The sequence below is a fragment of the Aedes albopictus genome, chromosome 1 (assembly GCF_035046485.1).
Source record: "Aedes albopictus strain Foshan chromosome 1, AalbF5, whole genome shotgun sequence".
NCBI classification, from domain to species: domain Eukaryota; kingdom Metazoa; phylum Arthropoda; class Insecta; order Diptera; family Culicidae; genus Aedes; species Aedes albopictus.
This window is the reverse complement of record NC_085136.1, coordinates 181,258,417-181,270,545: the sequence shown is the minus strand read 5'-3', so window position 1 is coordinate 181,270,545 and position 12,129 is coordinate 181,258,417. Positions and strand designations below refer to the sequence as shown.

Here is a 12,129-nt window from a genome sequence, read left to right as displayed (position 1 = left end):
TAGGTTGATACCGAGGGTAGATAGTTGGATTAATAGGCGCCATGGGGAAGTCACATTCCACCTGACACAGGTCCTTACAGGTCATGGTTGCTTCCGACAGTGTTGGAACGTTTTCGGATTCCTTAGTTGTAGCACGCCGTTTTTAGGTTAAGTTTAGCGAGCTCAAATCTGTATTTTCAATAAAGTTCTTGTTAGGCTACAAAATATAATATACAGAAACTGTTAACTTACAATTGGTCTCCTTTGGTTTAATTCACTTTAATTCAGCAGGATGACGGTCTAATTCACATATAATTTTAACTTATTATTTCCTCTACCCTTTTTGTGTACTAATCAAAGAAGAGGTTTGAGAATGATGAATAATCAATTTTGGAGTGTCAGATGGCTTCTGTCAATATTTGACACCTGACGGTTGGGGAAGTGTTGGTGACATGAAACAGTGTTGCGCGCTATCGGTTGGCAGTGGCGTAGGGTTGCCCCCAACATCCCCCGACCCGTAATGCACGTCCAGCGCTTCCGGTGGTACTGCGTTACACTCAACTTCTCCATCATCCGCTACCTTGACGTCCAGAATGGCAACCTTGGTCACAGGTCGCCGTAACACTCCTCCAGAGGTCTTCACAAGTACCTGCCTGCAACGCCCGTCTCGTCCTTGGATAGCGGAAATGATCCGCCCACGAAGCCACCCGTTCCTGACCGAAGGATCGACGACGACTGCCAGATCTCCAACCTTTGGTTCCTTCGCTTCGTCATACCACTTGGTACGTCCAGAGATAGTCGGGAGGTACTCGCGCACCCATCTCTGCCAGAATTGATTCACTAGATTCGTCGTGAGTCGCCAGTTGGTCCTCAGGGACTCTGGACGTTCTGGGATGGCCATCGGAGGTTGAGCAACTCCCTGCGAGCTCAGCAAGAGAAAATGGTTTGGAGTAAGAGCGGCTTGAGCTTCTGACTCCAGCGAAACAAAAGTCAATGGTCTGGTGTTCACTATCCCTTCTGCTTCGATCATAAGTGTGAGCAGAGTCTCGTCGTCCGGATTTCTGGTCGTCGACAGGGCTGAAAAAGCGACTTTTATGGACCTAACGAGCCTCTCCCACGATCCACCCATGTGAGGTGCTGACGGTGGGTTAAACACCCACTTGGTGACTGCATTGGTGAAGACGGCTGACAGTTGCTTGTTCATTTCTTGGATCTGCTGTCGGAGCTCGCGGCTAGCGCCTAGGAAATTGGTACCATTGTCGCTCCGGATCTCCAACGGTGCTCCTCGTCGCACGACAAACCGCCGTATTGCCATCTTGCAAGCCTCGGTGGACAGCGAATGCACCACCTCTAGGTGAACGGCCCTGACAGTGAGGCATGTAAATAGTGCCACCCATCGCTTGACTAGAGAGCGTCCAACCTTGACTTGAATGGGGCCGAAGTAGTCTAGCCCAACGAAACTGAAAGGGCGAGTATATGGACTGAGGCGTGCATCTGGTAGCGGTGCCTCACGCGGACACGTTGGCTTGGCCTTGGACACCTTACACTGCACACAGGTCTTTGTCTGATTCCGCACTAACGCGCGTAGACACGGAACGTGGAACCGCCGGCGCACTTCGTTGATCACGGTCTCGACGTTTCCGTGAAGGTAGCACCGATGGTACCACTCGACGACCAGTTTAGTTAGCCGATGTCCTTTCGGAAGAATTATGGGAAACTTGGTTTCGAACGGTACGAAGATTGCTCCAGCGATTCGTGTGTCCATTCGGGCTACTCCAGCTTCGTCGATGAACGGTGACAGTTTGTAGATTTTACTGGATCTGTTCAACTTCAGCTTCTGTCCTTCCTTCGCCTTCAACAGCTGAATCATCTCTTCCGGGAACTGCTCTTGCTGCACTAGCCGCCAGATTGCGTTCTCCGCTTTATTTAGTTCTTCATGCGTGACGTGCGAGCTCTGTAACGGCAGCTTCGTCGCCTTCCGCCGACAGTTGTCTGCGAAGCGATAGATGTAGGCAACTGTCCGTTTTAGCCTTTCGAATTTAGAGAAGCGGCTCCAGGCGATGACCTCACAAGGCTCCGGCGTAAGGTGAACGTGACACGGTCTGATCTCGACGATTGTTGCTTCAGGTTCAGCCTGGCGTGGCCACGATTCTTCAGACTTCCACAGGAAGTCCGGACCTCTAAACCAACGGCTGTCAGTTTTCAAATTTGGTCCACTGGCCCACTTTGTGCCGTCGTCTGCGACATTAGCCTTCGATGGAACGTACCGCCACTCTACTGGATTTGATTTGGAGAGAATTTCCCCTATTCTGCAGGCGACGAATTGTCGGTAGCGCCTATGGTCGGAATGAATCCAAGAGAGGACGGTCTTCGAATCGGTCCAGAACACTCGCTGAGATATCGGCAGGCTGTGACTGTTGCAAAGTGTTTTCATAAGCCTACAGCCTATCAATGCTGCCTGGAGCTCTAGTCTCGGTATCGAGAGGGCTTTTATCGGAGCTACTTTCGCTTTTCCTCCGACAAGTGCGCAGTGATACTCTCCGCGGATAGTGGCCCTGAAGTAGGCGACGCACGCATAGGCAGTCTCGCTGCCATCGACGAAAACGTGGAGCTGCAGATTTTCAATGTCCGACGCCGTCACGCCCGGAAAATAGGCGCGTGGTATTCGTACCTCTTTCAGCTCCTTGAACTTTGCGGTCCACAAACACCATCGCTCCAGAATCTGCCCATCTACCGTGTCGTCCCATCCTGCTTTCGTACGCCAGATGTCCTGGATAATGATGCGACCGTGGATGAGGAAGTGGGAAAGAAGCCCAAGCGGATCGAACTGGCTCATTACATATCGCAGAATGCTTCGCTTGGTGGGGTTTACTTCCATGTCGGTTTCGCTGGAGAATACAAGCACGTCCTCAGTTGCCTTCCACTGCATGCCCAGAACACGTTCTATCTGAGCACTGCCTGGAGCTCCGCCATCGCTGACGATCTTCGTTGGTGTAGTGTCGGATTCCCCGACCCGTTGGAGAACTGCGGACGAGTTCGAGAGCCAATTGCGGATGATGAATCCACCACGCCGATGCACTAGCTTGACCTCCTCTATGACCTGACACGCTTCTTCTTCGTTGTCGAAACTTTGCAGGTAATCGTCGACGTAATGTCGGCGCACAATCGCCTCTGCTGCTCTCGGGTATTCCTCTGCGTGTTCGCTTGCATTCACGTTTTTCACGTATTGCGCCGAGCATGGGGAGCTGGTGGAGCCGAATGTCGCTACGTCGATAACGAAGGTCTTTGGGGAATGGCCGGTGTCTCCGGACCAGAGAAAAAGCTGACTGTATCGGTCTTCTGGTCGGATTTTCAGTTGATGGAACATTTCCATAATATCTCCCACCACTGCTACCTTTCGCTCCCGAAATCCGCAGAGAACATTCGGTAGTGGTTGAACCAAATCCGGCCCTTTCAGCAACATGCTGTTCAGGGAAACACCGTCCACCGTTGCCGCCGCGTCCCACACGATTCGGATCTTGTTTGGCTTCTTCGGGTTCCGCACTATTCCGACGGGAAGATACCACAACCGTCTTGGGTCGGCCGTCGCCAGCTCCTCCTCCGTCGCCTCGTGGATGTAGCCCTTCTGCTGATACTGCGCTATCTGACGCTGGACGTTCTCGAATAAGGCTGGATCAGCAATGAAGCGCTTCTCCAAGCAGCGTAGCCGTCGTGCAGCCATGGCGTAGTTATCGGGGAACTCCACGTGATCGTAGCGCCACAGAAGCCCGGTCTCGAATCCGCCTTCGACTCGCCTCGTTGTCTGCTCCAGTAGAGTCCTTGCCCGCTTGTCTTCGTCTGATTCAGGACTTCGATCCACCGCAACGCCTACATTATCCACCGTGAAGTACTGCTTCACTAGCTCGTGCAGACTGTTGTCAGAATCGCAACCGCAAATGTGCAGGTTGCAACTCGCGAAATTCGTCCCGTTTGGCATTGATCCGTAGATAGCCCATCCAAGACGGGTCTTCGCCGCGATCGGTTCTCCTACGCGACCTTCCCGTATTTGCTGAGTGGCGGTGAGATGGGTGTTCTTTGCTCCAATGAGAATTCCTGGAGCCGTAGATTCGAAGTCTGTAACCGGCAGCTTTCGTAGGTGTTCGAACCGGTCAGCGAGCTCGTTGTAGCGCAGCGTCTGTACCGGCAATGCCAGGGATTCTACGGTTCTGACATCCTTCAGCGGATACCGTTTGCCTCCTCCGATTCCGGAAATCTCTACTTCCACTTGGCGCGAACCTTCCTCTTCTCGGCTGATATTGCTCGTCCAGGTTAGGCAAAGACGCATTTCCGCTCCTTCAGCCTGCAAAGCGTCCGCTATGCCCTTCTCCAGCAGTGTAACGGACGATCCTTCATCGATGAAAGCTAATGTTTCTAAGCTCCTGCCCTTGCTGAAGAGTCGCACCGGCAACATGCGGAACAGCGTGGAGCTATGGGTGTGATGTGCGTTCACGCCTTCGGTAGGGGTGCTGCGTGGCACCGCCTCACTTCCTTGTGGTGCCGACTTGGCCGATGTCGATGAACTTCCCGAGTCGCTGTGTAGAAGTGGATGGTGGCGCATTTGGCAGCCTTGCACGTCACAACGGGCCGTGGATCGACATGGTTTTCTACCATGCTTCCCAAGGCAGATCCGACACAGGAAATGGTCGCGAACAGTTTTCCAGCGGTCGTCTGGATTCATCTTTTTGAAAGCTCCACACTCTTTTACTCGATGATCCGGATCTCCACAGACCAGGCAGGTAATCGACAGTGAGGTCGGCGGTACTGCCTTCGTTGACTCCCCCTTTGGCTTCACAGCAGTTACTGCACCGGATGGTGTAGCATGAGCGTTGACGAAACCTTTCTGCTTTTCTTCCCTTTTCGGTTTCGATCCTTTCGGGTCCAAAGTGAGTGTGACTTCGGCGGCCGCCGACACCAGATTGGCCATGTATCGGCTGAATACACGGAGGTCAGCCACCGCAAATTGCCGCTTGAACGTCACCCACTCTAGCTTCAGATTTGCTGGAAGCTTATCCACAAGCTCCTGGAGTAGTACCGGATTCGAAAAATGAAGTACTTGTCCCGCTGCCTCCAGATGCTCACAGAAGTTCTGAACTGCCATCCCAAAGGCCACCACCGTACACAAATTATCCGCTTTTGGTGCCGGAACTTCTCGTACTTTCTGCAGCAGCGCATAGATTATTTGTTCCGGGCGCCCATACAGCATCTGCAACGTCTGCATCACTTGCGGCACCGAAGCAGGCAGCAACAAACGGCTGCGAACCGCCTCTAGAGCGCCGCCCTTCAAGCACCGCTGAAGTCGGCCAAGATTCTCCACGTTGCTGTAGCCACACGCTTCCGTCGATGTGTTAAAAGCACTGAAGAACATTGGCCACTCTTCCGAATTGCCAGTGAACACTGGGAGTTCCTTCGGCATAACGTGTCGCGCCGCGAGTTGACGAGCTGTAGGTGCCGTATTATCGATATTCGCGACGGGAACCATTGGGGCACCAAAGTGTGCTTGCGAAATATGTGGGTTGACTTGAGGAAGGCTTGTCGGGAGGGGGAAGGGAGTGTAGGACGTGTGTGCATTTATTGTACTCATTTGGGGATGAACTGGCCCTACACTACAGTTTGCGTATTGGGAACAAGCTACCTGACCTACTGATGCAAAATTACCTAAGCTAGTCGTTACCTGGTATGGTTGACTTACGTGTACCGATTGCATCGGGTAGTTAACGAACTGTCCGACTGAGCTGATGGATGGTGGTAGAGCCTGGGTGGAGCTGGTGAGACCCGTCACTGGATTGACCCAATTGGCTGTAGTGATCGGCGTCGATGATCCCGGACGGTTTGCTCCTCCTCCAGGCTGGAAGTCGTGCATAAAGCTGGTAGCTTGTCCCATCGGATGAACGCTCGTCGGAAGGTGGCTTTGTTGATGAATCGCTTGGCTGGACGTCGGTTGGGAAACTGCACCTGATTCTGTCCCGAAGAGCGACACGATTGCTGGGAATGACGTACTTGTTTGCGGGGTGGATTTGATCCCACCAACAGTGGAATGTGGTGGCCTTGTTCCAGAGATCGTAGTCGGAACCGTCACCGCACTCGCCGCCACAGAAATTGGCTGAAATTGGCTAACGGCGAACTGATTCAGTCGATGCATCCAGTCTCCAAGGCCACTGGTATTCCCTTCGCTGCTGGCTGCTTCACCCCTCGCGTTTACGATGTCGTATCTTGCCTTCCAGACTTCCTTCTCCAGTTGCAACTTCCGCTGTTCCAGCTGGGCCGCTTGTTGTAGCTCGATTTCCTTCAGCAGAAACGCCTTTCGCTCCTCCAGCAATTCGAGGTTAAGCCGAGCGACATCCCCGAGCGACTCTCCTCTTCGGGGGAAGCTGTTCGCTTGCTGCTGCTCGCTGCTGACCTGGGCACTGGAGTTTCCTTCGCCGCCTCCGAGAGTTGATTTGGCAACACATTCTTGGCACTTCCAGTGTTCCTCCTTCTTGCCATCGTCGAAACCCACGCATCCGTAGTGGAACCATTTTCCGCAACCTTCGCACTGCACCATGTCGTCGATGTTATTCGCCAGATCGCACAACTGGCAGTCGAAGCGGTCGGTCTCCGGCATCCTGACGAATCCGTTCCGAAATGGTCCTCAATTATTTGAGTTTTGTTGGAACGTTTTCGGATTCCTTAGTTGTAGCACGCCGTTTTTAGGTTAAGTTTAGCGAGCTCAAATCTGTATTTTCAATAAAGTTCTTGTTAGGCTACAAAATATAATATACAGAAACTGTTAACTTACAATTGGTCTCCTTTGGTTTAATTCACTTTAATTCAGCAGGATGACGGTCTAATTCACATATAATTTTAACTTATTATTTCCTCTACCCTTTTTGTGTACTAATCAAAGAAGAGGTTTGAGAATGATGAATAATCAATTTTGGAGTTGCGTCAGATGGCTTCTGTCAATATTTGACACCTGACGGTTGGGGAAGTGTTGGTGACATGAAACAGTGTTGCGCGCTATCGGTTGGCAGTGGCGTAGGGTTGCCCCCAACAGACAGTATCTACACCGTTTCGGGCATGCGGATTCTCCCGAATGCCCAGTGTGCAATGGTTTAGAGGAAACGGCGGAACACGTTTTGTTCGTGTGCCCGCGTTTTCGCACAATGCGTGACCGCATGCTTGCCACATGCGGGGAGGACACAACTCCGGACAACTTGGTCCAGAGGATGTGTAGGGATGAGTTTGGCTGGAGCGCCGTTTCAACGGCTATTACCCACATCGTCTGGGAGCTACAGAGGAGGTGGCGCGTGGACTCGGAGAATGGCTAGTCCAGATGCAGTACAAGAGGTGGTCCAGGGGTTCGGAGTCGGCTTCGTAGGTCATACCGGTGCCCTGCGGTCGAGATCGACCCTTACAACGATTAAGTGGCCGCGGAGAGGAAGTCCCGGTAGCGGTGCTGTCGTGGCGTCGGTCTACTGGGTTGGATCCGAGCCCGCGGTTGGAAAGGGGTCCCCGGCAAGGGTCGGGGTAGGTGAGATCCTGCTGTCTGCAACCTACGGGTGCATCTGATAGGGCCTGAAGGGTAGTGATACCCTTCCTTACGGGCAGGTCAGATCGGGTTGCACGTGGGCATCAGTTCTTGATGTCCGCTCAGCAGTAGGGCGCGGGCGGGGTTGACCCTGCCCGCCTTCCGAGGACAAAGGGAGTGGCGAGGACCACTCGGGAAACTGGCTAAGCGCCAGCATGCTACCGTGATGGACTCTCCAAAGCGAGTCATCGATGTTCGTTGCTGCAGGCTACGCAGCTAACCTTGTGGGTGCGATGTGCACTAGCCCCTCTCTGAAGCAATGCCTTCTTGGTGGTTCCGGAGAGACGTAGGGTTTGGCGACCATAGGAATGGTTTAGTGGGTACGAGGAGAGAGTAGTCCTGGATTTTACTTTTGTTGTAGAAGACGGCCTGTCAGACCTACACTACCCTAACCTTCTGTTAGGGTGTCTGTTGAGCAGATTATCCCCCTATGGTTTAGAAGGAAAAAAAAAAAAAAAATCTGATTGAATGCACCTCACACTGTGTTCGGTGCATGGAGAAAGGATTTCAGATTGATACGGTGTACACGGACCTAAAGGCGGCTTTCGATCGGGTAAATCATCCAGCACTATTGAATAAATTGGAACACTTGGGTGCTTCATCGAGATTCGTTCAATGGCTGAAGTCATATCTGGTTGGTCGACGTTTGAACGTGAGGGTTGGTGCTTATGTCTCTGCTTCTTTCACAAACCCCTCAAGAGTACCACAAGGAAGTAATCTGGGGCCGCTGCTCTTTGCAATATTTTTCAATGACGTCTGCTTCGTTCTACCTGAAGGTTGTAGGCTAATTTATGCCGATGATCTTAAGATATTCATAGCTGTGAAATCAATTGATGACTGCAGAGAACTTCAACGGATAGTGGATATGTTTGTGGATTGGTGCAAACGCAACTCTTTGACCATCAGCGTACGGAAATGTATGGTTATCTCATTTAGCAGAAAAGTACAACCGTTAACATGGAACTACACGATGAAAGGCGAAACGCTACAGAGGGTGAATACTGTAAAGGACTTAGGCGTGCTCCTGGATGCAAAACTACATTTCACCGAGCACTACACGAACATCCTGTCTAAAGCTAACCGGAATCTGGGAATGATCTTCAAATTCAGCAAGGAATTTAGAGATCCATATTGTCTTAGGTCTCTGTATTACTCGTTAGTGAGGTCAATTCTAGAATCTGCTGCTGTTGTTTGGGCCCCTACTGCGGTTGTTTGGATTAATAGGATTGAAAGCGTTCAGCGAAAATTCATCAGATTTGCTCTGAGAACCTTGCCATGGAACAATCCTGCTGAACTCCCGCCATACTCTGACCGCTGTCAGTTAATAGGTATGGCATCTCTAGAGAAAAGGAGGAACCTAATGAAGACAATGTTTATGGCCAAACTGTTGAAAGGCGAAATCGATGCACCGAACATCCTTTCTCGTTTGAATTTCAATGTTCCTGCAAGAACTTTAAGAAATACTAAGTTTCTGCGGCTTGACTATCACCGTACGGATTACGGACAGAATGAGCCGATAAGGGCCATGTGCATGTTGTTCAACGAAAGTTACCATTTGTTTGATTTTAATCTTTCGACCACTACTTTTAAGAACAGACTAATTCGTGATGGCCCTATTTGATAATGTTAAATGTAGCTTTAGATAGTTGGCGTTTCATGTAGACTCAATGGAGTCCGATGGAAGTTAGGTTCAAATACAAATACAAATAGCCTTGGTTGGTTGCCTTCAAGTGGGGGTTGGTAACGTAGAGATACAATCATAGTCAGTGGGTGGTGCTTGGTTAGGTTGTCCGTTTTTGGGGGTTGGTAGAGTTGAAGTCCAATCGTTGTCCGTTGTCATGCCTATGTCGTTGTTGGGTTTGGAGGTGGGATTCTGAAGCTTCGGGGGATATTACCCCAGAAGGCTATTGTCAGGTTCGACAGAATCGAATTTTAGTCAGGTAGTGAAGTTTAGATTAGTACAAACAGGCCAGGCTCTTTTAGGAACGTGATCAGTTTTGCTTCACTCGTCTCGTGATTTTGGAGCACGTCTGTGATGGTTCCTAGCTGGTGGGATGTTCGGAGGTATTCCAGTTTGGGGCATTCGCAAAGAACGTGTTCAACAGTGTTTAACTAGTTGGGTATTCTTCTCTGTCCGGTGTGAAAACTCTTGTTTGGTGCACGGTATAAACAAACATCATATGTTTTATTGAGAGGCCTTTTTATACTCGCAATCCACACTCACATAGGTATAATAATAAGGTAACTCAATGATGGGGGGTTCAGTTCACATGGTCGAAATCCTACAATTCTTCCCCCTTTAGATTTTCAACTATTCACTTTTAAAATTAATAGTATAAATAATCGGTATCTTTGTTTGAACGTTTTACTCTTTTTGATCGCCACACTGGTTGTTCTGGGCCTTTTCGCTTTCTCGATGATGCCACAGGTGTCAGCCTCGATGAAAGAGCGGAAGACTGTACGGGTGCACGGAAAACATTGGATTCCGCCGCAAACGCCAAACGAAGCTGTTGCCGGTGTGCGGAAATCAAACGACCACCCAGTGAAATCTGGAAAATGTTTGCAGATAGCCTCTTAATAAACTTAACTTTTCACCAACGACGTATGTCAGTAGGATTATGGTTCTTATAATAAACAGGGTCACCTGCAGTCAATTTAATAAAAGGATCACGTACAGAAATGTCTGCCCAGGTAACCACTAAGCACTGTTCTGAGCATTATAACGGCCATTAAACAGCTTTTCAGTGCTAAGTAGCTCTATATAAGCATTCCTAATGCTTTTAGGCACTATAACCAGTAAGAACTAAATTAAGCCCTGTAAGCCTATATAAAGCCTACAAGCTGTAAAGAAGTTTGTCAGTGCTGTCACAGGGCTTGGAGCACATGACGTTTATATCAATCAAAATAGATTTCGACCAAAACAGACTCGAGTCGGTCATGATCAATACATTTTAAACATCCATGTCGGACAGGATTGACGGAACGGGATTATTTTTGTTGTTGGCATGTTTATCGGAATGGTGTTGTTAAATAGATAATGGAATCTGGTTATCTTGATTATTCCATTTTTTTTTTTCAATCAAGACAAACTCCAGCTCGTTTCCCTCTTCTTGTGAAACGTTTTCCGAACATTTATATAAACACTGCTTCTCCTGCTTCATTTCCTGCGTTCGTCACCACCAAGCTTACCACTGAATCATCCACATCCCATATCATTTTCAACCCTCGAAATGCCCAAACTATTTTGTTTTTCATGGTTTAAATACTAGTTTGATCACACCATTCCCAAGGTGCATTGGTGGAGCAGATGAGAAAGGCAACGGACTTGGACTTGATCAGAAACTCGGAGGACAACAGCTAGAATCTGGATGAAGTAGCAAAAAAGCAACTTCAATGGAAGCGAAGGAAGTAGAAAAGAACAGGAGATAAACAAAATATTTTTTTTCTTTTTTCTTTGTCTCACTTTTGACAACTTTCGCTCCAGAGACTTGGTACGATATTTTAAAGTTGGCCGTATATCAGCCGAATAATTCGCCAAAAGTGGCTTTTGAGCAGCTCTATAAGAGGATATAGAACCAATTAGCTCTGTTAGCCAGGTTCTACATTCGACTATAGAGCCGACTTAATGCCATTTTTACGGCTTAATGGTTACTTGGGTGTACTACCCCTACTGTTAGTTTCTCCATGCTTCGGTATAGTTGGATGTGTTTTATAGTGTGATTTTGGGTTAATCAAGTCTAAATCTGTTTTTGGTTTGAAGCTGTAGACTCGTTCTGAAGGAAAATCACCACTGTCAAGGCATAAGTTTCTGTAGTTAATCAGGAAATTGTAAACTTTATCCTCCGTTTCCAAGGCTTGCATTTGTGGGTCAAGTAGATATTTTTTAAATACTTCTTTAACCAACCTTACCATCCTTTCCGCTTGTCCATTGCTTTGTGGGTTATACGGAGGGCTCTTCAGGACCTTAATACCTTGGTTTTCCAGAAAATTAACAAATGGAAACGAATTGAAAGGAGGACCTCCGTCTGTGACAACAACATCTGGGAATCCGAATCTTGCAAACAAAGCTGTGAATTTTCTTATAACTTTTTTACTCTCTGTCCCATGTGGCATATATTCTAACTCCAGCTATTTGGTGTTGCTGTCAACTATTATTAAAAACACTTTTTGTTGAAAATAGAAAAAATCAGCATGCAGACGAAAGGTCGTGTAGTCGGAATCCATTTGTTGGAGGTCTCTGGCTTCTGAGCAATGTGCATTTCATTGCAAGTTCGGCACGATCTCACGAATCTCTCTATGTCTTTATTCAAACCGAACCAGTACACACTTCTCCGCACTAGTTGCTTAATTTTTTGTATTCCTGTGTGGTTCTTGTGCAACATTTTAAGAATCATCTGCTGCATTGTCCGCGGAATGATAATTCTGTCTTGAAACAAAAGGCAACCGTCAACGATTTCTAAGTCTTGATAGTGTGTATGAACATCTTTGAATTCTGGCTCTGGTTTTTCTGGTCCCCCACCAAGTATAAACGATTGAACTTGCTG

At 48.8% G+C, this 12,129-nt stretch overlaps 1 protein-coding gene across 1 annotated transcript; it reads right to left on the bottom strand.

Annotated features, from left to right (window-relative positions):
* Positions 1-369: 369 nt before the first annotated feature.
* LOC115260593 (uncharacterized) lies at positions 370-8,039 on the bottom strand. Its single transcript, XM_029861584.2, has 2 exons — positions 6,794-8,039; positions 370-6,730 (listed from the first exon to the last, which is right to left on the bottom strand). Exon 2 carries the CDS (start codon positions 6,617-6,619, stop codon positions 392-394), a length of 6,228 nt encoding a protein of 2,075 aa, XP_029717444.2. The 5' UTR covers positions 6,620-6,730; positions 6,794-8,039; the 3' UTR covers positions 370-391.
* Between the last annotated feature and the right edge of the window lie 4,090 nt (positions 8,040-12,129).

Coding starts and splice junctions, on each gene's coding strand:
- LOC115260593 (XM_029861584.2), bottom strand. CDS start 6,619: ATGCCGGAGACCGACCGCTTCGACTGCCAGTTGTGCGATCTGGCGAAT.